General features: G+C 40.3%; 4 protein-coding genes and 1 long non-coding RNA gene across 7 annotated transcripts in view; 3 read left to right on the forward strand and 2 right to left on the reverse strand.

Moving 5' to 3' along the window:
* Positions 1–3674: 3674 nt before the first annotated feature.
* Positions 3675–7319, reverse strand: stmn1b (stathmin 1b). The gene is made up of 5 exons (XM_028580632.1): positions 7228–7319; positions 6045–6091; positions 4558–4730; positions 4220–4411; positions 3675–4123 (listed from the first exon to the last, which is right to left on the reverse strand). The coding sequence occupies exons 2-5, from the start codon at positions 6058–6060 to the stop codon at positions 4064–4066; spliced, it is 441 nt and encodes a 146-aa protein (XP_028436433.1). The 5' UTR covers positions 6061–6091; positions 7228–7319; the 3' UTR covers positions 3675–4063.
* An 87-nt stretch (positions 7320–7406) lies between these two features.
* LOC114557247 (uncharacterized) lies at positions 7407–9431 on the forward strand. Its single transcript, XR_003692774.1, has 3 exons — positions 7407–7597; positions 8236–8380; positions 9220–9431. It is a non-coding gene; the product is annotated as an uncharacterized LOC114557247 (long non-coding RNA).
* LOC114557245 (uncharacterized) lies at positions 7431–12595 on the reverse strand. 2 transcript variants are annotated; one of them, XR_003692773.1, is made up of 10 exons: positions 12454–12595; positions 12051–12165; positions 11699–11912; positions 10947–11223; positions 10629–10806; positions 10404–10480; positions 9949–9957; positions 8880–9051; positions 8698–8786; positions 7431–8442 (listed from the first exon to the last, which is right to left on the reverse strand). XR_003692773.1 is itself a non-coding variant. In XM_028580630.1 (8 exons), exons 1-8 carry the CDS (start codon positions 12460–12462, stop codon positions 9163–9165), a joined length of 1323 nt encoding a protein of 440 aa, XP_028436431.1. In that variant the 5' UTR covers positions 12463–12595; the 3' UTR covers positions 8984–9162. The 2 variants fall into 2 exon arrangements, 1 of the variants encoding a protein (XP_028436431.1); XM_028580630.1 differs by lacking the exons at positions 7431–8442; positions 8698–8786 and having other exon boundaries at positions 8984–9428; positions 9771–9957.
* Positions 12596–15436: 2841 nt separating this feature from the next.
* serinc2l (serine incorporator 2, like) lies at positions 15437–22276 on the forward strand. Its single transcript, XM_028581526.1, has 10 exons — positions 15437–15655; positions 16339–16500; positions 16671–16858; positions 16964–17043; positions 17195–17332; positions 17526–17695; positions 17790–17880; positions 18472–18622; positions 18716–18925; positions 20637–22276. The coding sequence occupies exons 1-10, from the start codon at positions 15617–15619 to the stop codon at positions 20773–20775; spliced, it is 1368 nt and encodes a 455-aa protein (XP_028437327.1). The 5' UTR covers positions 15437–15616; the 3' UTR covers positions 20776–22276.
* A 3689-nt stretch (positions 22277–25965) lies between these two features.
* The window catches only part of hivep3b (HIVEP zinc finger 3b), a 41008-nt gene continuing 39697 nt past the window's right edge, over positions 25966–27276 (forward strand). For both annotated transcript variants that reach the window (XM_028581317.1, XM_028581319.1), the window contains exon 1: positions 25966–26225. The gene's annotated coding sequence lies outside the window, so the exon portion shown is untranslated. The remainder of the gene's footprint in view (positions 26226–27276) is intronic.

Consider the following 27276-nt stretch of genomic DNA (forward strand, 5'->3'; position numbering starts at 1 on the left):
CGTTGGTTATCTTATAGTTGACTTATCAAACATGTATAGCTATAGCCGACCTTTTTAGAAGTCATGTAATGTTTCTAGTCATACTGAACTATATTAATACTCTACTGTACGATAGCCTTATTTTTGAATACATATTTAAATAAGTTTACTTTATATAGGCCTGCTGCTTTTTCTTGAATCATAATGCCATTAGGTGTTATTCTAGACTCAAACATGACACATTCCTGCTTCCATCTTTGCACATATGTCCATGTGGAAGAAGTAAAAGTCCTGAATTCAAAATGTTACCTCAGTAAAAGTACAGAAGTATGATCAGCAAAATATATGTATCAAAAGTAAAAGTAGTAGGCTACCTACTCATAATGCAAAATGGCATATTACAGAATATTATATTGTTCTGTTTTTATCACTGACAAATACATGTAAGAGTATTTTGATTTTGTAGTTCGTCAATGTGGAGCCAATTTTAGATACTTTGTATACTGCTATACTGAATCATATCATATAAACAAATCAAGCATTTTGTAATGTAAAATGTAAATAGTAACTGAGTGTCAAAGAAGTGTCAAATAAAAGTAGTGGAGTAAAGAATACAATATTTTCCCCTGAAATGTAGTGGAGTACAAGTATAGAGTAGCATTAAATAGAAATTCTCAAGTAAAGTAGCATGTCAAAAGTGTGCCTAAGTACAGCACTTGAGTAAATGTAGGCTACTTAGTTACATTCCACCATTGCATGTCTCACCTGAATATATGGCAGTGTGTCTATGAAAACAAAAATGTCAAATGGATTTCAAAGGTTGAAGGGGATTCCAAATGTTGCATATAGTATTCCTTTACGTGCATCATTTATACAAAAACCCTTGAGAACTAACTGGGATGTTAAGCCTGTAGAAAATGAATTGTGAATTGAACACAGTGACTTAAATGACCTATACAAATTTAAAGTCCCTATATTCAAATAAGGGTCAGATAGTACCTCATGCTTGGTATTGAAACAAAGAAGCATGCTATCATGTTCAACAACTTTCCTCTGTCAGTGTTTTGGCTTCTAAGTTAACATCAAAATTACAGTGATGACCGACTGGATCTCATTTAGTTATCAAAACAACTTAACTTGTGTGGTCAAATCAGTTTTATGGCCTCGGCCTTTCCCTTGTGTAGCGTTCAATTACAAAGTTTCCTTTGTTAGACTCAGTGTTTCTTGAAAGATCTGCATTGTTCCCTGATTCAAACCACCCTGTAGTGTATATTCCCACCAAGAGAGATGGATTCAGGATACGTCTACGATAACATTGAATATGTTTTGGCCTCCTGGGTATTTATCATAGACTGTATAAATGCATTCATCCCCTCTAGGATGATGGGTCTTAACCTGAGGCAGGGCCAACTTCAGAGAGCGAGTTTCAACGGAAGCTCAGAGCATGATTCTTATTATGGAATAGAGCTAAATTGATGCCGATAATACCTGGGTGAAGCCAGGAAAAGTCATGATCATGAGCAAGATTCCAAAAAAATCCAGCACAGGCTAAGAAAGAGATCTTGGAGTCGAGCCAGCCATTGTCTCCTGTGTTGTTGCTAAAGGAACACTGCACTATGGGACAAGCAGCTTTCTGGGCTGACAAGTCCAGCAGTTTCTTCCCAACACATGACAAAGACGGGATTGTGCAGAACTGTGTGTTTGTGTTTGTGTGTGTGCATAGCAATACAGACTCAGTCCAACCTCCACATCCAACTACTGTATGTGTAGATTTCTATAGGATACGCTTCTACGAACATTGTTATACTGTGAGCACAAAGTATTCAATCGCCAAGAAACTTGTAAAACAATCTTTTGTCAGTTGGTCAATTTTTATTTCTTATTGATGTTAGCTGAGGAAAAAACATTGATCCATGAGTGCAGCTGTGTGTGACTTACTATCTATGTGCAAACATTTCCGAGCATTTTATATTGCACTTAATGAGCCTAGATCAATTATCAGTATCTTTTAAATGACACTGGAGTTCATCTACATCAAAATCCTGAGACCATAATGACAATATAAACAGACAACGCCATATCAGTGCCTAGTTAAATGTATTAGCTAATAAAATAAATATTTTTCTGATATCCAACTTATTTTACAGTCTAGAAATGACAGTAATCAAACAAGTTGTGCAGCTTTTAGAAAAATCGCTGAGCACCTACACCCACACACACAACGGCTGTGTACTCAACAATGAACAAATGCCACTTGGCACTGAGTAGTCACTGAGAGACATTTACAACATGGGTGGCAGGATAGACACTGACTGCAAGTCTGTGCAAGATGCAAGCAAGTGTAAAGACACCTTTAAGGCAAGATTTCTGATTTATACACAAAACTTTGCAGTTCATGTGGCATGCAGGTGCCTCACATCCGTCAGAGGTCCATGGCGTCTGTGGAATGAACTGCCTTAAGGATTGATTCATAGAGTATTTGCAAAATGTCATCTCTTGTTAATCACCAAAGACTCAAATCATTTTGTGTACTCAACACGTGAAACAGATAAATGTATCTAGCTGTAAAAGAGCTAAAGAACTCTTGAGTTTGGGCCACCATGTCGTCTGCGCATTTAAGACCTTCCGGAAACATGTTCACTCCAAGAATATGTGACAATGTAATAACTCTACAACTTGTAACAGTCAGTACTGGGTCCATTTAGCTTCTTGTGCATTATTGTATCGCTGCTCACAAGTAATGTCTACTTGTGACCCACTTATTAGTTTCATATGTATGAATGTTATGAGCAGGTAAACTAACGAGTGATCTTTTCCCTGGTTTATTTAAAATGTTTTTTTTTTTACATTACAATTATTTAGTACTTCACAAGAATTAGTATGCAATGTTTTGTTGGCTTGGGCTACATTGATTATGATACTGCCAGCACAGAGATAGAATACATTCTTTTTATTTTTATGATGTACTATGATTTCCAGCCCTTTTAGTCCAAATGAAGGCTTAGCTCAACTGTCAACGCCAAACATGACAACAGCAATGGAGTCCGGCAGCACCTTTCATTCAAACATTGTCTCTTAAAAAACGTCTTTCTTCTAAAAATGTTTTTGTGTGTCATAATTAGAAGCTACTTGGGTTGTGAAGGAAGATGGAGTAATCCATATAATGCGAAAGGCACGTCATTACTAATTCTGTGTATTGAGTGCGGCTATATCTGTACAAATACAGACACAAAAAAGGTAAGGTTCTTCACCTTACCTTCTTTGTAATCAAGCACATCTCACTTCACTTTAAAAAATCCCTAATTGTACCCTTTTTGGCCTATGGCTTCACTGTAGGACATGAGTTGTGAGCAGTTTAACCTGTGATTTTGTTTCCTTCTCAAATGTATAGGCCTATCATTATTTCACAATGTATTTCTTTTCTTTCTTTTATCTGATGACCTCTCAGATTTATCTTCAGACCCCTTGAGAAGTACTGCTTTTAACACTGACAAAAGTATCACTAAGACTACCTGACTGCCACTAGGTGTCAGCAGTGTCAAAGTGTTAGGATAGGATACTATGCTCTGTAGCCCTCCTTTGATTCCAGTTATGTAAATGTCCAACTCGTGGTATAGGAAAAAAATTATTGGATCTTCAAGATTCATGAGGCACAAATGTGTTTAACACCCGACACACATCGCGACAGAAAAAGATTAAATTGTGAATATAGACTTTAATGGTTGAAACTTGGTATTGTACAGTATATTCACACATGCAACGTTACCAACAGTACAGAACAGTATTGTATGATGCATTTTAACAGTATGAAGTATAAGGACCAATTTACTACAACAGAATGCCTCTTAATGAAAAAATATAGCTTATACCAAAAAAACTAGTCTAATCAGCTGCCGATAAGAAATCTACAAGACAAAATCTACAAGACAAGCAAAGAGAAATCAGACTGTACTATATCCACACCCAATCTAACATTGTGTAACCAACTTTTTATTTAACAGCACAATCAGAACGAACACAACAAACAATACCATGAAAATCCCAGATTAAAAAATAAAGCTTATCTTTCCAGATCATGAACAAATTAATTCTCCACTTCTTTCATTGTCTCCTTGTTCTTCCTCACTTCCTCAAGCTTCTTGTCCTGTTAAGTGTTTAAAAGCAGAAGCATCACAACACTGTAGTTTTCATCATTTTAACATTAAACATGATATAGTTCCATGTGCAGTTAGGAGCTTACCTTCTCCTTGAATTTCTCATTGAGAGCTGCCATCCTTGCAGTGCGGTTCTCTTTGTTTGCCTCCATCTTTTGATTGAGTTTCTCTTTCGCCAGCTTGCTAAAGTTGCATTCTTCTTCTATGGCCTTCTGGATGACTTCCTTCTCGTGCTCTCGTTTCTCAGCCAAGTGTTTCAGCACCTCAGCCTCGTAGCTCTGACATAACCACAAAAGAGAACATTTGCAGTAAAAAAAAAAAACCTGAATCCTAAACTCACGTGCAAGGCTTTACAGCTGAGTCAGTGGTATTCACAGTGGTAGTTTGCTCACTTGTGTTAGTAATATGTTATTTCTGACAATACCTTGCGTCTCTCTTCTGCCGCTTCCAGTTTCCTTTTAATCTCATCCAGTGATGTTTCCTTTTTCTTGAGAGGGGTTAACGGAAATTCACTCTTGGCATCTGGGGTTGAGGGGCTCAGGATGACCTCAAATGCTTGACCAGAAGTACGCTTGTTCAGCTCCTTCACTTGGATGTCTGCAGATGTGTGATGATGTGAGGTCAGAGGTCATGGTCACAACACAGCAATATTTTAGTTCAATACCAATATCTAGGGTAGGGTATTGTTCAAAACATATCAATACCAGTACCAATACCGCAACTTTGATACGAGTTCCTGGCCGATAACTTTTTTCCATACCAATTTTGTAAAAATCTATTTCAACAAAAATAAATTACAACATTACACATTACAGCAATAATCTTATTTTTTTCAGCTCCTACTACGTGATCCCCGCCTCTGTGCGTAACGTAGAGCTTTTTTCCTGCGTGCCTCTACAACGTGTAACGTTAGACAGCCAATCAGCAGCATTATTAAATCTTGGTAAGAAGCATGCTGCATGCTTTTTGGCTCACGGACGCTGATGAGATGAGGTATTGAATGACAGGTCATTTTTTGATACTTAATACTAAGGAGGTAATTTGGTCGATGAAAAGTATCAAATTCATACCCAGCCCTACCAATTTCAGATAGTTTTAGTTAACGAATAACAAGCAATTAACAGATAACTTTGTCAAGTAATTCTTTGGATCAACCAATTGATCTACTACACTTCACTTCCATCCATAGATAATGCTTCCATTGAGATTCATTGTCTGACGGAGGGTAATTAAAGGAGGCCGAGCCAGCCTCCTTCTGCCTTTTTAGGGGTCACTGCTTTGTCGGAGAGGTCAGAGGAGAACAATAATCCCAGCTGTGTGGCAGCATTCTGCGTTTCCAATGAAGGGGAAATCAAAACAAGATGTGGCAAAACAAAGATTGTTTTTATGTATTGTATGAGTGCTGTTTTGCACATCTTCCTAACTGGACGAGCGAATGTCAGATTGTTTAAGTGTTTCTCAATAAGGATGTCCTAGCTTGTACCGTGCGTTAGCGAACAGGCTAAGCAGCGTGTTGCTTGTTTTAAAAAACTGCTCACCCTGGATCTATTTTTGCAAAGTTTCGAGCACTTCCTTGACCTTATTGGTCAAAATCAACTGCAGATGAAATTGCACTCCAACTATATAGAAACAAGACTGACAAAAGGTAACTTACCTTAGCAAATGTTACTAAGAGGAAACCTTATGTTATATCTACATTCACTCCTTCAATTAAGCTACTGTGACCCTCTCCATGACTGTAGTTGACTTCTGGTGAGAAGCTTTCCTGGTTTAGTGGTTATACTAACATTTTTTGTTTTAGTACCTTACATTAAAATTAAGGTGTAAAAAGGTTTTTAATTTACCTTTTTTATGTACTATTGCATACCAAGGACACTCATCTACATAACAATTTGCATAGTTTACACCTACCTCCACAGATTTCCATTTCAGCAGAAATTCTTGCTTCTTTGATACAACTAGAAGAAAACATGAATAAAGAGATTATTATCAAGCATTACATGTCTAATTGTACAAACTGGCTCAGCTTTAATTTCACTTTGGTTAAATGGTCACATATGACATAATGCTACTTTTGCAGCATGCTCATGTTTTGATAGATCATCGGTTAAGCATTCACTGCCTTTTTTTTATAAAAACAGTTAGGTTTTCGTAGTTTCCCTGCTGCTTTGACTGATAGTACCAAAACACACATTGTTTCTGGCATATTTATGTTGTTTAATTTGGTGACACATGGATGCAATTAGTCATCTTCTCTCAGTGATTTCAATTTAATACTATAAAAAAAAATTGAATTGAATTGAATATCGTTTTATAATGTCAGGTTACCAGTTGCATGACATGACTTGTCAGGCAGAACAAGCTCTCCACCTCACTGATGTTTAAACTCCAAGTACAATATTAGCAAGTGACAGTCACACAGTGGAAGGGTCTCCGGCATGGCAAGACCATGATGTGAGTTAATCACGGGTGGGGTAAAAACTGATGATTGTGGGGCCTACTGCTGGAGAGTGCACACATACATTTCTGCAACATGTGTTTTTATAAAAATGGCGGGGGCGGGGCAATAGAAATGCTGTGCATTACCTTATTAAACATACACACTTAAAATACTAAGGCGATCAAAGCCCCTAAGTAATAAAATATGATAGTGACGATAAAGAGGAGGAATAAATCAGTTACTGACTAGACCAATAGAGTTAGCTAGCTAACTAGCTAAACTTACATAATTACATGATAATGTCGACTCAAAACAGATAACGTTACAGCCAGGCAAACTTAGTGTAACGTTATAGTGCATTAATTAATCGGCTTATAACGTTAGTGTATGGTAAGAAGTTGGAACAAATTAACCCTATGGTAACGTTACAGCGTTTGAATTCATTTTAAAATACTTTTGAATTTGACATTAACGTTTGATTTAACATTACTGTACACCGGCCATTGCAAAAACAAAGTCCGCTAATTACTACCTTTAAAATTGTAAAAAAAAATACCTTCAGACTTCATAATGCTGATAACAGTGTCCAAATTGACCTTTAACTCTTTGTTTGAATGGTCTGAAAGCCTTGTTAAACATTCGCATTTTTCTCACCGTCTAGTGCCTCTCAGGTTGAAGAGCAGACCTTCTTCTTGACTTCTTCTCTGTTCAGACCGCCAACATCTGCACCTTCGCGCAAAAACCTCCTAACCCCAACCGTCACCAGAGCTCTTTGCATTCATTGGCCCAAATCCACCAATCACAGAAGTTGTTGGAACTGTAAGCGCCAGGAAGCAACACCACGCCAGAAAAAAACAAAAAAACAGACACAAAGCTGGCAGGAAACCTCGTGGCTGTGAGAGCAAAACAATCCTGACAAGATTACCTAACGTCACGTAACCGTAAATTAAGACATCCACATTAGCCCAATGTGTGATTATAGATATGCAATTCAGTAAATGGTACATTAAAAGGAACCTGGCTGGTAAGTATTAGTTTAAAAAGGTAGAGCAAAATGGGCTTTTCACTGTGCCTCGATGTATAACAGCTGCATGATTACATGAGTATTGCAAAACCAACCAATAGTTTTGCCTTAAATCCCCTTATTAAAGCCCAATATACAGATGTTTATTATTTAAAAAATAGTATAGTGTAATCAAACTGTATTACAACCAATGCTGTTCATGAAAATAAAATGTAAGATTGTATGCTGTCTTGCTTTACATTACTTCGGTGTGCTTGAAATTACAATGGTCACAACACCATTAACACCCCCAAGTTATAGTTGAATAATATTCCGAATTCAGAACATATATGTTTTAGAGTATATGTTTTTTTTTCTATCAGTAGATAGTGTGCACATTAAACATGAACTCACATAATGTGCAAATTTAACATGAACTCACATGAGGCATTTTACAGACAATGCAAAGTATGTAGTGTTATCACATTCATCAGTAGTTGCACTATGCAGTGTTGTACGGTTTTGTCACAACATGATAATAACATGATAACTCATGCATAAAAAAAATAGAAAGGGGGAGTCTCAAGGATTCACTGAACCTATAGATAGATGTTTACATCACTGAATATATTGTCCAGCCTAGTTCTTCATATCCACAGGGAGTTTCTGATCCCAAAGCAGCTCAGCATGGTTCAGACTGCCGCTTCATTGAACCGGGACACTGGCGATGACCTTCTCCGTATCTGGCCGATCATTTTGTGCACACAGGTCCTCTGGGATGGAAATCTTCAAAACCTCATCCAGGTAAGGTGACGGGTCCACAAAGACTTTCTCAAAGATGAGGTCCATTAAGTCATCCACATATCCTGTGCAATATTCCACAAACACAAAGATTGGGTTTATGTACTTTATTTTTTTCAAGGTGGGTCACAAAACAAGGACTGAAAGTGTTATGACAACTTTTAAAGAATTGATATTTTCTCTCAAGTTTATTTGTTTATTTTTACTGTTTCTATTGTGTGTTAAAAGTGTCACAAAACTAAAGTGAAATAGTAAATACAACATGTACATTACATAGGTTTTTGGGTGAAAAATAATGTGATAATAAATGGAACACTTACGGAACGTCGGCTTTGTCTTCACTGGTTTTGCACTGCATTCTGCCATCCGGTCAGCATTTTCATTGTAATAAAGGCCAGCCAGGTAGAGTCTTGAAATGCAGTAAAGACAAAATCTAAAATGTAAATAATGGCAGGGACTGCATACATTTTCACAAGTTCTGAGTAACTAAAGTTTTATATACCTGCACAGCAATCCAAGAAATGGAAACTCAATGCTTTTAGGAGCAAAACGTGGAATGGCCCGATGGAAATCCTCCAAAGATGAAGTCTGGGGGTGGGGGCTCAGTTTTGAGACATCCTTCAACATCCTCTTATTTGTCATCACCTTCTCTAGCTTGTAGAAGGCAGGAGTTCCTAAAAAAGGAGGAAAACAATGTTTATTTTACATCACAACACTATATTATTTTATGAATTAAATGAGTAGGCACAATTACAAATCTTTTATAGAATATTTGTTATTAGTAATTAAAAGAAGAGTAGTGATAAAGTTTTGGTCTTCTTTTTGTCCCTGGTTTGGCGCAGTGGATGCAGGCACTTGGGGAAAACTGGGTCCTCATGTGTGTGGATATCCAGCACATGGTTCAGGATGGAGGTCCATTTCACCACTCTCTCAGGTCCAGTGGTCGATGATGCTGCAGTCCAGTACATGTGGTTTTGGATACTCGGCATCCACTTTATTAGTTTTTCACCATCCTTCATCTTGGCGAATGCCTCCAGTTGTTTTGAAATGTCTATAAATGCAGATTAAATACATTTACTTTTAATAAATTAACCCAAAGTAGGACTTCAAGTTGAGTGATTTGTTGCTGTGTCGCATATCAAAATCAATGTGTCGTTTATGTTTACATACAATGTCTACATGTCTCAGACTGCAACTGTAAGAATGCAACATGCTTCCCATGTTACTCATACAATATGTGCAATCCTAAAGAATATTGTGCATATGTACCCAATGCATTGGATTTAGCAACTGCTGTGTGTGGATTAGACAGGTAACACTGCTCACCCATACAGTCAACACATGCTTTTGTGCGTTTTCCCTCTCATTTGCACATGAACATAAGGGAATATACCTTTCTCGATGTGCGAGACGTTATAGAAATGGGTGATGTTGCTTTCCCTCAGGAATTTCTGTACTTGTGGATGACGGTTGCGGTTGGTGACAATGCAATCCAGAGTCACACCACGTGCCTCCAACAATGTCAGGCTCCTCTTCAGACCTTCTTTTTCCATACTGTAGCTTCCACCTACCTCATTGCTCTTTCCAACAACAAAAAATAAATAAAAAAAATATATATAAATAAAATATTAAAAAGTGTTACATGGACAAACATGTAAAAAAAATAATTTATACCATGATCTGGTTGAATTCTCGAATTTTTGAATTGGCTGCAGGGTGTCTATTACGTAAGGGTTTACACCCGACACTTTTTTATGGACACCCTGCAGCCAATCAGAATTGAGTATTCACCCAGACCACGGTATAAAAAGTGATATAGGACACTTACTAAGTAGTTCCGTTGAAACTGTCTGTTTACTGTTCCCAATTAATGCGCTACATTAAAAGAAAAATCTTCTATCTGGCAGAGGCAACCGTCCTCAACTGCGCGTCAGACAGTTCTGGCCTCCACGTTGTCCATTAATTCCTAATAATGGCACCAATTTTAACCCTTAAGCATGTTAAAATTGATTTTCATCCTACTCACCTGAACCAATTGGATATCAACGACGGTGTTGGTCTTGAGGTCCATCATAGTGTAGTTACCAAACTTAGCAGAGTGCCCTGTGAATGCATTTAATCTTTGCATTACTAATTGTATGGTTATTATGCTACTTATTGATTGTAGCGTGTGGCATTTGTTTTTAATGGCATCCTTGATACAGAATCAAAAACCTGTCCAAACTTTACAATCTCAATACTATGGAAGTACCTGGTGACACAGCCTTCATGTCACCACCAACTATCACTTTGTCCTCTTCACTGAGCCGCTGTAGAATCACATCCTGTGATGTTTTCCACTTGTTCACAACAGCTGGCTCGATGAACATTTTTGCATGTCGACAAAAGGTATCATACTGGAAAATCTGCAGTTGCATTGCTTTGAAGATCTGAGGATTGATTAAAAAAAAAAAATTACAAAAAAAGGTTTATGCAGTAGAATTTCCTATTAATTTTATCCGAATCAGCTGCTACGGATTCAACAACATTACATGCTATATTCAACGACTCAGGAGTGTTCTTCATTCACCTTTTCAATTTTGAAGAAAGATGCTCCACTGACATACACTGCCGCAGAAAGCTGGAGGTTCCCGGCTGGAGTACTTCCCAGAACGGGTTGGCTATTCCAGTGTCGCGAGTACTGACAATGGGGGCACAGCTGTTCCACTGATAGGAATGTACCAATCCTTCGGGTTCGAACATCACATGCCCGCTGGCACACAGGACACACCTCAAACAGCTCCATAATGCAGGTCTCGTACACTATGTATTTCTTGATCTTATGGGTGGGACTGGCTGCTTCACCACTGTAATGGAAAAAAATAGAGCAACATGTTATGAGCTATGATATGGCTTAGGCTCTCTACGGCAATCCATCTATCTAATTACTGTATCTATCTATCCATCTATACACACACACACCTAGCTAAATCCTACCATTAAGGTAATATTGGTGGTTTTTGGAGATCTTGAACCATATTGCATTATACAGAGAGGTGTTTGTTATTTAGCCAGCTCTTATTGATATTAATGGAGTAGACAAAATAACAGAAACACCTCAATCAGTGTAATACAGTACAATTCAGCAGCACCACATACTTCATCCTTCAATGTGATCGTAAAGTTGAATCAACACCTGTCTAAAATAAAGTTTCAACAATAATTGAACATTATAACCTCCAATAGTTTTTAAGTGCAGGACTGCTGAATTAGACTGAATTTGTTCCAGATAATAAACTGGCAACTATTACACACACACTTAGGGATATTTGAGTAACTCACAGCATGTCTGTAGACTCTGTTAAAGCTGTGACCGACTCTGCAGGGTCACCGGCTGGATCCAGCTTTTCTGAATCCACCATTGGATAGATGCCCTCAATTAAATCTTCCTCTTTCTCCTCCTCCTCAATGGCCAAACGAGGTCTCTTCGACGGTCTCTTTATTGTTGTGGATGTGCCAACACCAGAGTCTTTGCAGGACACATTAGCCTGGACATCTGTAACAGATTTGTTTTTTAATTTATGAAACTAGACACAATACACATAGCAATGTTACATTAGCGCATAGCTACTTCAGGCGAACTGCTCATAGTTAAACTTTATCAAAAGTGATGGTAATATGTCAGGCTACAAACCTGTAGTTCTGTAGTGATGCCTAAGAGTCTGCAAAGACAATTGTGTACCAGCATTATCTCTCGGTGGTGGGTCGGTCTGGCAGGCAACGTCCCTCGTTGCATGTAATGTGCTGGACTGTATGCAGGAAAGAGGTTACATCGACTTTATCGTAGTGTAATGTGTAGTTATGGCAACAGTTACAATTTATTTGTGTAATCATTTTCTGTTCAGAGAAACAAATTTATTACACGGGTCATTTGACTTGGAGTGTAATTTGTGCCGTGGTTGTGACACACCAAAAACTTATACTCAATAGTCTATGAGTTCGTTGTGATGCAAAAGGCGACATTTTTTAATCCAACTTCAATAAGCTATAACCTGCAGCATAAACAGTAAAACACCAAGAAAAGTGGCTACACTTACAGCTTCCATGTTTAAATGGTCTCGGACAATCGGTATATGGCATGGATTCCGATGGATTCTAGCTGGATGGAGAACTTACTTTTCCTAGGATGGCGAAGGAATGTCCCGTCCTACTCAGCCTCTGATTGGCTTACCTTAACCTACTTCCTGGAGCTTCAGCAAGGGGAAACTCTCCAAAGGCAGCTAATAGTTAGCCAGTGTGTTGCAAGCACAGACTTTAATATTAACAGTCTATGGTTACAAGGTAGCATGTTGGGGCAGGCTACATTAAATCACACAGAGACCAAGTGTCCCAAAATGTTCCCTGTGTATACTTGCTCAGTCTGTTGCTTCTCCTGTGCAGTAGGCCTAGCAGTGAAAAGGTTGTAGGTGTAAATGTTCTAAACATTTACAGTAGGCTATGGCTTGTTTGTCAGACCTACATTAAGCACGCACAGTATTTAAATTGTACTGTAAAATTATTATTGACTGTTGATTAATCTGTTGAAATGTAAAATGTAGTTTAAGGAGCTCATTAAATTGAATGGCAGTAATTTAAAACGGTGGCTGAATGATGCAAACTGTTGGATAGAGGAATCAACATTGCACAATTTTAAAATGCACATATAGCCTACTGTATGTCTGTAATCCACATAATGTGGAAGGCAAAAGTGTCAGCAACATACATTTTTCTTTTAAGTCATACTTCTTGAGCTGGCAGGACAAAAAAATACTCTTACGTAGTAGTACTTTGGGTGCAGTAAAGTGAAAAGTTTTAATATACTTTTCTTTTCAAGAACCACTCAGCTGTGTCTGAATGATAAGAAAAGTGTAGTGTGGACTGTGGAGACAAAACCAACTTGCTAGATAATGGAGTGAGTGTCTGGCACCGACATATTTCTTGTTCCAGGTTAGATATTAAAGGGTCTATTAATAACCCAATCACTGTTGAAATCCCTGCTGTGCTGGTGCAATACGAACAGCAGGGTCTTTGAAGAAGCTTCTGTCCGCACCTGACAGTCTCTTTCTTGCTATCCAAAACGCTCAGGTTCTGAGATGCTGAGCAAGAGGACAGAGGGTAGGTTTCAAAGTCCCCACCTTTTCTGTCCTGTTATCCACTGGGCTCTGCAGACACAGTACTATTTTGGATTAGCAGAAATAAACAGTGGCACAAGACATACAACAATGTTTAACACATTAATAACACAAGGATGTGTAATCATTCCTAAAAGTGTAGCATCATTTTATTTTTCATCCTCCTCACATCTCTGGCCCAGCATAGGCTACTAGGTCTTTTATGTTGTAAAGCTTGTAATTTGAGGTAATCGTGAATACTTTTATTTTGAAAAGCAGGAATTACTTGCATTTACACACAAGAATAAGAATATTATAGGGACAATAAGTATAAAGACAGTGTTCACATTTGTACAGATGGATCAAAAGACCCACTAACAGAAGCAGGGTATGTAGTTGCTGTGCTGTGACTAGCTTTAAAGTGGGATTTAGCAAAAGAACATCTGATTTCTTGAATGTACAATTGAGTTGTTTGCTATGTTGATGGCAGTAGAATGGAGTAAACAGGTTATTTGCAGAAACGTAGCAGCTTAGTGATTCTGTGTTGGCCCTTGCAAGCAAAAAGTCAGGTACTGTTAGCTAGAGGTCATCAGGATCTTCTTTATGACGTCTTTACAAATTTGAGAATAGTTAGACAGTGGGAATATAACGTTCATTTGGGTCCCAGGGCATTCAGGTATCCTTAAAAATGAGAGAGCAGACAGGTTGGCAAATTAGGCATTCAAAAAAATTATTGTTGAAGGCAATATTAAATTATCAAAAGAGGGAAACGCGTGCAGAGAAAGGTAAATCAGCAGTAGCAAAATCATTGGAAAAACACAACAAAAGGGAGACATTTACATTCAATCCAAAAAGGAATAGGTAGGCTATGTTAAGAAGTAGATGAACAAAACAAAGAGCAAGTAACAAGGAGACTGAGAATTGGACAGACAGTAACCTAAACAGCACACATCACATTATGGGGAAGCATCCAACTGGTTTTTGTGATCATTGTAAGGTAGCAGAAACTGTAGAACGTTGCACATTTCACAACAGGAGCAGAAGTAAAGAACATACTGGAGTGTGGTGGAAGTGGACAAGACAAGCCCGAAAAAGCTACCTCTCCTTATGACCTGTCTCTCTTAGTTACGCTGTTATAGTTACGCTGTTATAGTTCTAGACTGCCGGGGGACTTCCTTCCTTCCTTTGACACACTGAGCTGCTCTCTCCTCTCCCTTTCTATTACTTTTACTATTACTATTTGTGTGTATCCAGTCCCAGAAATGCTTGTTACTAATCCTAGCTTCTGGGGAGTTTACTCCCCGGAGTCCTTATGTTTTTCCCCCCAGCGTATTTCCTTGGAGAACGTTGGCACCAAGATCCTGGTTCCAGCTGTCGCCGTGGTCCTGCTGCACTCCCTGCCGAGCTCAGCGGTGCCCTGCAATGTCATGCTTCTTCTGGCTGAACCCTGCTGCTTCCTGCTGAACCCTGCTGCTTCCTGCTGAACCCTGCTGCTTCCTGCTGAACCCTGCTGCCTCCTGCTGAACCCTGCTGCTTCCTGCTGAACCCTGCTGCTTCCTGCTGAACCCTGCAGCTTCCCGCTACATCCAGTCACTGTTCCATTATTAATGTGACTATTATTGCCACTGTTCATCACACCCCCAACCGGCCCGTCAGACACCGCCTACCAAGAGCCTGGGTCTGTCCGAGGTTTCTTCCCAAGAGGGAGTTTTTCCTCGCCACTGTCGCACTGCTTGCTCTTGAGGGAATTACTGTAATTGTTGGAATTGTTGGGGCTTTGTAAATTATAGAGTGTGGTCTGGACCTACTCTATCTGTAAAGTGTCTCGAGATAACTCTTGTTATGATTTGATACTATAAATAAAATTGAATTGAATTGAATTGACAGAAGGTGCTTGTTCAACTTCCTAATAAGAACAGGACAGAAGAGGAGGAGCTAGCTAACTAACTCCAGAAGATGGCAGTATAGTGCAACATTAAGTACGCAAGCTGCCGAAAAGAAGAACGAGAAGAAGGAACAACTCTCAACTGTTTGTTTTGGTGTATAAGCTATTGACATATATAAAAAGGCTACCGTACACCAACAATTATTTCAACATTTTAATGTAAAGATGGGGGCTTGTCTGGCATTGTGCTCTTTAGCCAGCTGTGTAAGTATCTAATTTCAATACGTATATTAACTTAGATACTAATGGAAGGCTTTATCTCACTCTCGTTGTCCTAACGTTAGCCAAGGAATTAACGTTAGCTACGTGACAGTCTACCACTGTCCGCGCTTATTAACCTTAATCACTTTACGTTAAATACTAGCTAACCGTTAGCTAGCTGTACTAGACATAACGCTTCAAATTTCAAGGAACTTAGCTAGCTACCTTAGCAAGATAACGTAGCGAATGAGCAGAGCCATTGGGGGATCGAGGAAGTGTCAGAACCGCTGAGAACAGGCCATTTGCACTAAAGTTAACGTTACAAACATTTAACCAAGATAGGTTAGTTTGCTAGCTAGCCAGAGACCGAGTTATTGACACATACAAATTTAACTAGCTCATATGCTATGGCCAGTTCTATTCTAGGACAACAGCTCCTGGTCTGGCCGATACAACACTTAAAAACTTAAATAGGCTTATCCACTTGGATCCAATAGTGGAAATTCACTATCACTTTAAATAATTTACCAGCCCAGTATTTCCTCTAATGGAACAAAACTTGGTATTCTGCCAAAAGAAGTTGCCTACATTCATTTGACTTATATCTGATTTGAAAAGCTATCCTGCCCAAAGCTTTTAACTCTTGATTTCCTCCCACTCCTTTGTCATCCTCTATCATTTAACAGGCCTCCTGTCTGTGTGGCTCAGCACCATGCCTTCTGTGTGGCTGCTGTCCCTCCTCCAATAACTCCACCATCACACGGCTGGTTTTCTCCTTCTTTTTGCTGCTAGGGACATTGGTGTCTGTCATCATGATCCTTCCTGGGATGGAGACACACCTCCGTAAAGTAAGATCACTGTTCCTTTTAATGTGATTGCTTGACAGTGTTCAGGGTTGTATTGAATTAAAATGTGTCGCTACATGCTGTTACTTCAGATGAAGTATTGATATTCTCTCTAGTAAATACTTTCTGGATAAGCTTAATTACATGTCTTCTGACCTTCTGCTGTTTTGCAGATCCCCGGATTTTGCCAAGGAGGAAGTGCTATACCTGGTTACGAAAACCAGGTTAATTGTGATGTCATTGTGGGCTACAAGTCTGTGTACCGCATGTGCTTCGCCATGACTTGCTTCTTCTTTCTGTTTTTCGCCATCATGATTCGTGTCCGTAGCAGCAAAGACCCACGTGCAGCTATTCAAAATGGGTTAGTGCTTTATTGGGTTTCTATGGAATACATGTATTGAGGGATGTTGGGATGTGCTACTTCTGTCTGTCTGCTGTACTGATGGCGAGTTTGTGAATTTTTCAGGTTCTGGTTCTTTAAATTTCTGATCCTGATTGGGATTACAGTGGGTGCATTCTTCATCCCTGATGGAACCTTTCATACTGGTACTTACGTGCTCTGTTGAATTACTATAATCAGTAAATTGTATCTCTTTCTGGAGCAGACACTGACTTTGTGATTTATCAGTAGCTCAGGTATACAGTAGAAGAAATATCTAGGAAGCTGTATCAGCTGTGTTTCCTTTCCACTTCACAGTGTGGTTTTATTTCGGAGTAGTGGGATCCTTCATCTTCATCCTAATCCAACTTATTCTTCTCATCGACTTCGCCCATTCCTGGAACAAGGTGTGGGTAGAAAATGCTGAAAATGGTGACAACAAATGCTGGTTTGCAGGTACAGGATTCACTTAAAAGAGGTGTTTCTTGCCATGATATTCTATATCTTTGTCAAATGATAAATTATACACTTGACATAATATTTGAATAGATAAGAGAGATCTGCTCTGCTGTCTAAGTCAGTAGCACACTTTTATATTTGTTGTTTTAATCCATTTGTGTAAATGTACGTATGTCCATGTAATTTCCAGGCCTGCTGTCTTTCACCGTCCTCTACTACGCTCTGGCTATCACCGCTGTGGTGCTGTTCTACGTTTACTACACACAGCCTGACGACTGCACGGAGCACAAGGTCTTCATCAGCCTCAACCTTATCTTGTGCATCATCATCTCTGTTGTCTCCATCCTGCCCAAGATACAGGTACCGTGTGGACCAGTCTAAAGCCATGTCCATCCATACTAATGCGGATACATTTGAAAATACATTTAGGGTATGTTTGTCCTGTTTGTTACAGGAAGCTCAGCCACACTCTGGTTTGCTCCAGGCTTCACTCATTTCCCTCTACACCATGTATGTCACTTGGTCTGCAATGACCAACAATCCAAGTGAGTCTCCTCTTGAAATACAGTTGCAACTCTTTTCAGTAGCTTTTGGTTACATGCTCAGTTGTGATTATACTCGTTTGTTTTTAATACACAAATCTGCTGATTATCTGCTGCAGCATTTTGGTCATACTGGTGAGTTTCCCTGACATGCTATAAGAACAAAGAGCTGCTTTTTCCTAATAGTTAGCACACCTTCCCTGTCTCATGTCTTGTGATCTGCCTTTCCCAAGTGAATGGCAACAACTGGCAAGCTTTCGGTAACTGTAGGGTTAGTTTTAAGCGTACGTAGGCATTTGAGATCCATTTCCAAAATGCATCTCGACAACCCACATATAATTTAATTAAACCTTTCTTTTTAAAAAATGGTCATAATTTGTGTCATTCTGGAGAACTATCTCTTTTGCGGTTCAATGATGTTGTAGTCTCGCATTGCCAGAACTATCTCCACAGTGCTGTTTCAGTGCTGTAGTATGTTCTAGCTGCTCAACTTGATATGTTACGGTATAGGGGGAAAAAAAGGCTCTGGGTAGTTTGTATTTCTTCAAACTAATCAATCGTCTTGTCTAATGTGTGTTTGCTCTGATGTCTTAGATCGCAAGTGTAACCCCAGCCTGTTGAGTCTAGTGTCAAACGTCAGCACCACTGAACCATCTGCTGACGGTGCCCCAGGACAGGTGCAGTGGTGGGACGCTCAGGGCATTGTTGGTTTGATCATTTTCCTCTTCTGCACTCTCTATGCCAGGTGGGTTTAAAACTATTCCAAATTCCATTTTATGTTCAGTTTTGTATTATTTATATTTTTGTAAAACTGTCTTTCTCTCTGTCTCTTCTCTAGTATCCGTTCGTCCAGTAACACCCAGGTAAACAAGCTGATGCAGACAGAGGAGGGCGGAGGTTCAGGTGGAGAGGGTGTGGTGGGAGAGGGCGGCATACGCAGAGCCGTCGACAATGAGGAGGAGAAAGTCTCTTACAGCTACTCCTTTTTCCACTTCCACCTCTGTCTGGCCTCTCTGTACATCATGATGACTCTGACCAACTGGTACCAGTAAGTCTCTCTCGCCTACAGAGTTAAACATGTAACGCAAGAGACCTAAACGTTAGAGACTAGGCCTTTTTACAGCAGACCTTATGTGCACAGGTATGTATAATAATATGAAAAATAACTGCATTCCACTTAGTTCCAGGATCCTGGTAATGTGCATGCTTACCAGGACACTTAATTGAAATGATCCCTCATTGACAAAATTAGCTTTTTTTAAATGTCTGCTGTGAAAATTGGACGAGACCGGTATCATAACTCTTCTTTGCTTCGGTCAGCTTTGTTTGGCGCAACTCCGTGCTGCCTTCAGGGAAACGGGACGTCAGAGCATCATCTTAAATGAGCTCTGTACCACGTGAAGTTGCGTTCAGATTTAAAAAAAATTAAATAAATAAAAGCAATCGCCCCGACGTCCTGTTCTATTCTTTACCCCCCCACACACACGCACACACACACACACCTAATGTAGCACAACTTTATATTATATTTATATCGTCAGATCGTTTGTAGAACACAACGTTTCCTACTGGACCTGAAGGCAGCTTAATTTCACGAGAGAGAAAGAAAAGCGACGTGCGAGATATATCGACTGTGCTTTGTTGTTTGGCAAACATTTAGCTGTTCCCCAAACTCCCGGCCAGTTCAGGGCTTGTGTTTGGTGTTTTAAAACTTTCTTATGGAAGCGATAGAGGCAGTGATGTCACCGTTTACTGTACGGGACTCTCACACCTCCACAAAACACAGCGCGATGTGGGGTTGCGTTTCTCCAAACGTTTTTTTCTGCTATTTACTCGTAACACAGGCGATAGCACACCTAGACTCTTCTAACCTAGACTCTTCTAACCTAGACTATTCAAAGCATCAAAAAAGGGCTCTCACTAACTTTCAAAGGTTGTAAACTTATTTCCATTCGGCAGTAGGTGTCGTTCTTCAAGTCGTTTGTCATCGTGTGTGTGTGTGTGTTATTCTTCTGCTTTTACCCCTTGATAAGTGCCAGCTTGTTTTCTGTTGGAACATTTAGATTTGAATGACAAATATATTTGAATTGCTAAGCTGTTTCTGATTGGCTACTGTAAAAACCTGTAAATATATAAAAATTTCTATTTACATGGCTTTTTTGATACCTGGGAAACTAATACATGTGTTTGTCATTCAATTATTTGATTTTTTTAATTATTTTTGATAACAATAGTAACAACAATAATAGGCCTATATCAGGGCGTAATCATTAATATTCGGGGCAATTAGCCTACATAATATTTGATGGGGGGCATTAGGGACCTGGATAATGGATAGGGGGGCGCTGGCACAAAAAAGGTTGAGAACCACTGGTCTAAACATTGTTTTACGAGGAAAAAAGTGCATATATATTTAAACGCACAATTCTTTGAATATGTCAATGACAAAATGATCCGTTTTGAGACAAACGCACATCTGTTTGATGCTTCTGAGATGCCCAAATGTTCTGAAATCTGTAGCTTTCAGTAGTTGTTGCACAGGCATTGTAGTCCTCCAGTACGTCCACCAGAGGGCACATTACTTCACCTGAAAGTTAGCCCTTCCTTTAACACAGTTTGAATGCCACTTTCTCAATCAGCCCGATTTAGGAAAAGAAAAAAAACATGTAATCGCTCCTACAGTGCAGTTTTTGTCAGTACTCGTGTTATGTTGAGTTGATTTGACTAACTTGTACTTTTCCCTGTGTGCCCTCTCTCAGGCCAGACACCACTACCCAGGCCATGCAGAGCAGCATGCCAGCTGTGTGGGTGAAGATGAGCTCCAGCTGGCTGGGCCTGGGGCTCTACCTCTGGACCCTCATCGCCCCTCTCATCTTCCCTGACAGGGATTTCAACTGAGTACGCCTTGTCTTCTAGCTGTATTTGGTTGTTTTGTTTTCTTGCCCAGTGCATTAGGCAGTGTGAAGGATGCTATGCTATGAAGAACTGTAAGGATGTTATAAAGGAAATTTTTTTGTATTCCTCTTTCAAGTAATTGCCTCTGCTGTTATTGTGATGTGTTGTTTTACTTCTCTCAGTATGATTATTTAGCGTGGCAGTCACTACAGATATTTGAAGTTATTTTCTTTGCCAATGACTCACCTTCTTTGGCAGCGCCCTACCTTCCACATGCAGTCCGACCTATCACAAAGACTCAACAACAAGGCACTTTCTCAATACCTCAGACATTTCAGAAACTGATTCCCTTTTAAGGGCCTGTGAGATCTGACTTCTCTGATTGCCCAGGTCTGGAATCCCTGATTAGCTGGACTCTTTAAGTGCTGGGGGCAACAAGGGGAACCCTCCTTCTGAGCCCCAGAGTGAGTTGAGTGTGAGAGTCAGATAAGACTAATATGACACGCCCTACAGATCATAACAGGGCTTCCCTTTTGCTGCAGGGCTGTATGCAAATTCCACGTCATTACTCCTTATGCCAGAGAGTTTTAATAGACCAAAAGTCTAATCGCAGCTCTTCCTCGTCTACTCCAACATAGAGTAATTTGTCTCTGGTGCTACGCCTTTCCATGTCTGACTGTGTTTGGCCTTGTACAACCACAGGCAACAATCTGTACCTGTATAGCAGTCTGTTTGCAGCAGGGAGACATGTATTGATCCATAGCAGTCAGCATCATGCGATGTGCAGTGGTACGCTTCAGGAGGTGATGGCGTGAACCCCTCAATATTTCCAGAATGTTGGAGAGCATGTTATTGAGTTGGTGGTGGGGGGGATTTATCAATTGTTACAGTGTAAGAAACAATAACGGCGCATTTCAGAAATGATCAATTGCTGTTTAATGGTATTGATTTCTTAGTATGTTGATGGTTGTGATGGTGGTACAATCATTTTATGCATTATGCAGTAGTTACCTCAATTTCAATAGGAATGGAATAACTTAAAATAAGTCTAGTATGTTTTGTACTTGTGAAAAATTGTTGGTACAATCCTGGAACAGTTATCGTTTGGCTGTTATTTCCTTTTCAAACATTTCAGTGCCCACGCATATGAGTTTCTCTGGCAGCATATGAGTATTATGAATGGAGTTTTTTAAAATGTTTTTTTTTTTTATTAATTTTCTTCAAACATTTCAAATGTTTTGTACATTTCACCATTATCGCACTACTGTATTATTTAGGCAGAACAGGTCATAACATGTAATATTTCGAAACCCTATTAAGTGCCTTTTTGTAGTCTTCATTTAAAAAAAAATTAACACTAATGCTGACGTATGCTTATTACGCCTTGCCTTGCATTGTGCTGAGTCAGTAATTACACTCAAATAAGGCATAGCCCTATGACATGAATTAATATTGTAATTAATGTATACACACTTTTTAATAAAGATGGAAATGCTATAACTCACTCTTTGTCTTGATGGAGCCTCAATAGAAGCCTTGCATTTGTGCCCCATGAAAAATGTCAGATACATAAGTAAAATGATCCTCATCAGTACGCTTTATAGATGGAGAAAATATTTGATAAACGCACTTGATTACCTTTGATTTACTTTGGTCCAATAATACCTGGTAAGGTAATTAACATGATACAAACATGAACATTTAGGGGGATTCAGGTGCCCCATGGATGTTACGTAACATCTCCCTATCTCTAATGTGTCACCAGGGTGCAGATAGTGTGTATCAGAGCTGGGTACAAAGGAGGGGCTGACAGACGCTTCACATCATGTTCTGTACTCTGGGTGAAGCATCATGTCTAAATGACATTTCAAAACAAGCAAATCATACCCTATGCTTCTGCAGATACTTTATGTCTGATGGATTCTCTCTCACTCCCTAACACACACACACACACACCAGCCTTTAATTTCTTGCCCCTTAACGGAGTGTTTTCTCTGCCAGTTAGCTTCCTGTGACAGAGGTCCAAAGCTAAATTTAAATATATGTGTATCCAGTAAATAATTAAAGCTCCGACCAGATTTTTGCCCCTCTTACCTTACTGTAAATTGCATCAGTAAATGTGTCTGACGTGACCCTTGTTCTGGTACAGAGACAGAGGAGTGTGTGCCATTGCTTGCAGCCTCTGCTGTGTTATTTCCTTCTCGCCTGGCTGGCAGACAAGGCCTGTTGGTTTTGGCTGCTACAGTCACTCACACCAGTTGGCACTTTCTGGAACTGTTCAGGACACACTACCTCCTGTCGACTTCCACCCTCCCACAGCGCCACCCCCCTCGCTCAGCCTATCCTGACAATCCTGAGTTAATGGATTGTGTCACAGTTAAGTTGTGAGAATGAATTCTCATTTCCTTTGCATGTAGTGGAGGAAACGAAGACTCTCCTGACAACTGTAGGATTGTATTTGCAATTTGGCTGGAGATTGAGAACAAAAAAAAAAAAGCATTGGTGCAAATGTGCAAAAACTAAAGCAACAAACATCATGAAAACACTCTTGTTTCAGCGCTGAAAGTAGTACATTTTTTGTGTAAACTCGCTGTCCGTCTCAGTGTTCCTGCACTGGACTTGTCTTGAAGCTGGAACACTGCACGTTGCATGAATGTTTTGCAGAGTGGAAGTTCTGGCGTGCATCTCTTTGTAGCAGTGCACTGCACACTGGCCTGACACATGGCTTCACCTCATGGGTCAGACGAACGGGTCTGACGAGTCTTGCGCGATCATCATCGTCAAACGGCACAGACGCCGTTGTAAACCGATGATGTCCCTCCTCTAACAGAAACAGACCAAATCTTTGGCGTTTTGATCTTAATTGTTTTAGTTTTTATTGCTCTGGCCAATCGTAACACAATCACGCTTTACTCTTTAAAGAACTGCCCTCACTCTTGTAAACTTACCACTTGCTTTTTAATTTCTCTGTCAGTGATTGAAGCATTTATAGAAGCACCAGACAGAGTTTCACGAGACTAAAGAACTCTTTGCACTATACTCTTCCATTAGTCCCATCTGAAATTTAACAGCCTCTGAACACAGCCAACAGCATCTGAGAACAAATTAGCTAAGTGTCATAAACCTCACTTTTATTTCCCCTGTTATCATCAGGTGTACAAATGTGAACTCGTTTTTTCCTCCTAGGACAGATTTAAGAGGCTCTCTGTCTTTGGCCATTGGCTCCAGTGTCATAAATCCCACCTTCATTTCCTCTGTTATCATCAGATGCAATTTGTCTCTGTAATAAGAGATCAGAGGCTGTAATGTGCTGATTATGAACCACTTAGTGTAGCTCTGCAGCCATGCTTGGTTAGACATCCTGGGATTTTTAATTGCAGATTGACTGAAACAATGGCTATCGCTTGCAATGTCATCCCTGACCTTAATCTTTGCTTCCCTTTTCCCACATTAGTCTGCAAATGTCAGCTTTAAGCTGCATTTTGCATTCACTTGTTAAAAAGAAGGTCACTCTCTACGGTGAAACACACAGATAATTGCACTGTTTTAGCTTGGTTCCTGATGTTGATTTGGATAAGCATTGTTTTGTAAGTGTGCATCCCTGACCACCTCTTTGACAGAATGACTGGAAATGCCTGTCTAAGGTGTAATTGGGTTTTAAGAGTGGGATCCATGCCCATTAAATGATGTGCTGCATGCAGGGGAGCTAATTGAGTTTGAGCCCTGCTGGCATACTGCATGTGCACTGGAAACATTTACCCAACATTAAACCCCGATTAGGCTTATCAGGATGGGAAACCTGTTGCTGGATGAAGGGAAGTGAACATGCTGATGCCTGTCACACTCATTGTGTAGTTTCTCTCCAGCGAGCAAAATGTGGGAACTAATAGATCTGCTTGTTTCTAATACATTTTTGAACTTTCAGCGTTTTACTCTCATTTTGTTCAATCGCTTCTATTCTCTCACTCTGGCCACAGTGCAATGCAGTCACTAAGCTGGAAAGTCTGAGTGTGTTTAAGTGTGTGTAGGGCTCTCCTGTGCGCATGCTCCCCCTCAGCTCAGAGGAGCAGTTAATGCGGTTATATAAGAGTCAGTGCAGCCGGCGTCTGCTGTGAGCCAAATGCCAGGCCAGTCTGGTTACATAAGCCTGTCAGAGTCATATTGTAGCAGTACGGAGAACTCACACCACAGCGAGTCCCTGCACTCCCTCCGATCGTCTCCTGCTCTGTCTCTCACTTCCCTCTACTGTCTTTCTTTGTTCTCCTCTCCTCTTTTTTAGACACCTCTCCCCACCTTCCCTCCCTCCCACCTTTCCTCTACTTTCCTTCCCTTTCCTCTTTGCTGCGGAGCTGTTCTCAACACCGGGAACAAAGAGTTAGCGTGCTGGATGTAGATAGCTCTGAAAATATGAGACAGAAAAGAGTGGGGCTAACTGTACAATAACTGTATTCTACAACAGTTCCCCCTCCACTAGACATCATAAAACATATCACTATTGTCCTTCTATGTATTTTATTTCTACTTATTATTTATTACCTGTGCACCGTGACAGTGATGTGATGCCAATCCCCACCACCTTTGAGCTCTGATGTCCACTGGACTTTAGAGCACCATTTGATCTCAAGGATACCAATGCATGCAGCACATTTACCAGGACTGCTTCTCTCTGTGGCCTTTACTGGATCGGACCCGCATCACTCCCAGACTCTTCTGTGCCTCAGGTATGAAGAGATCAGGTCAGTCAGAAAAAGAGTCATCAGATCAGCAGGAAATTCACTCAGCTGTTTGCAAAACACCACCTGTGACCCTTCAACGGTTCACACAGTCATCCAGGAGCAGTTCATTGATTTGTGGCCCCAGATCCTGACCTCCATTAAATAGCCTATATCTCCTGTGTGTGATGCAATGTCAGCATCTCTTTAGGTAGGCTATTCATTCTTGTGGTGTAGCAGGATCGTTTGTGTGGCGGTATGAGTCGGTGGGGATGAAATATTGCTGCAGAATCAGAGAGAAATCTGAAGTAAACCAGCTCAGAGCATGAGGTTGCCTGGCTAGTTAGAATTAATAGCATTAACCAGGAAACGGCTCCTTTCAACCAATGGCTGCCTCTGCCACCTCATGATTATTCACGCAGCGGGCTCGACGCGCCAGCCCACTGGTGGAGGCTGAGAGGGGGGCGGCGCCCATCGGATCTGCCGTGCGGGGTGGTGCGGAGCCGCCGAGTGAGTTTTGCGTAGGGCGAGATGTTGTTTTGCTGTGGCGATCAGCTGAATGTGGCATCGCTGTCAGGTCTGACACAACAGTGGGAAGCACCCCGAGCCCATCCGGCTCTCCCTTCCCAGAAACGCGGGCACGGAGAGCAGCTCTATCCAGCATCGCATTCCAGGAAATGCGGACTTCTGGTCCTTTCGCTACGGGATAAATGGCTGCAGCGCCCGTACTGTAGCAAGCTGGTAAATATTAACCGTAATATTATTGCCTGTTTATTGCTTAGTTTCCGCTGTGTTGCTGCGGTTGTCAAGTTGAGGAGTGATATGGTGTGAAGTTGCGCGCAGGATCCTACCCGTGTTTTACAGTAAGAGTGTGTCATGAAGTTGAGTTGCCTCGTAATGTGTTATGATGATATGTGATGGAAAAAGGCGAAGATGAGCTGCATGCAGCGGACCACAGCAGCAGCAGTCAGTTCAGAGGGATTTTGGAGACTCTAAACTAGTGTGTGTGTGTGTGTGTGTGTGTGTGTGTGTGTGTGTGTGTGTGTGTGTGTGTGTGTGTGTGTGTGTGTGTGTGTGTGTGTGTGTGTGTGTGTGTGTGTGTGTGTGTGTGTGTGTGTGTGAAGTAGCGGCAGAGGCGCTGCACACACAGTTGACAGCATATGCATCATACCTTCATTCAACCCGTTTGTCCTTAATAGCATATATCGGTTGAGGAGAGCAACAGTGCGGACTGTCACACAGATTCCCGAATCAGGCCTTTAAACTTTGTAGGCCTACTTTATTTGTAATGGGCTATAGACTTATTGCCAATTTTTGAAGGGATGACATCATGCTTTTGTACTCAGCTGTAATATGATAGATGTGTGAAGTTAACCAACGTTAAGTCCCTCTGTTATTTTGACTTTTTATAGTCAGACTTCCCACACAGTGTTCACCTTTACAGTCATAGTTACGTATAATGGCAATAATATTGCAGTAGGACTTTTGCATCCAGGCACAATGAGTGACTGTGTGATTATTGTCTGACATGTTTATTATGCTAAATAGTGTCCTCACAACCCATTCCCCATCTACTGTAGCAACATGCCCAACAGAGTATGAAAGTCACATTGAGTATTTAGCAGTAGTTTTAACCTTTCATCTATCTATCTATCTATCTATCTATCTGTTGATCCATCTATCTAATTATCAACTGCTCTTAACTGTCAGTAGCTTGAGTCCCTAAGCATGACTGTGAGTATATTGATATAACATATATTACATATCACATATACTGTAGATATTACATCAG

This window comes from Perca flavescens, chromosome 6 (assembly GCF_004354835.1).
Source record: "Perca flavescens isolate YP-PL-M2 chromosome 6, PFLA_1.0, whole genome shotgun sequence".
NCBI lineage: Eukaryota > Metazoa > Chordata > Actinopteri > Perciformes > Percidae > Perca > Perca flavescens.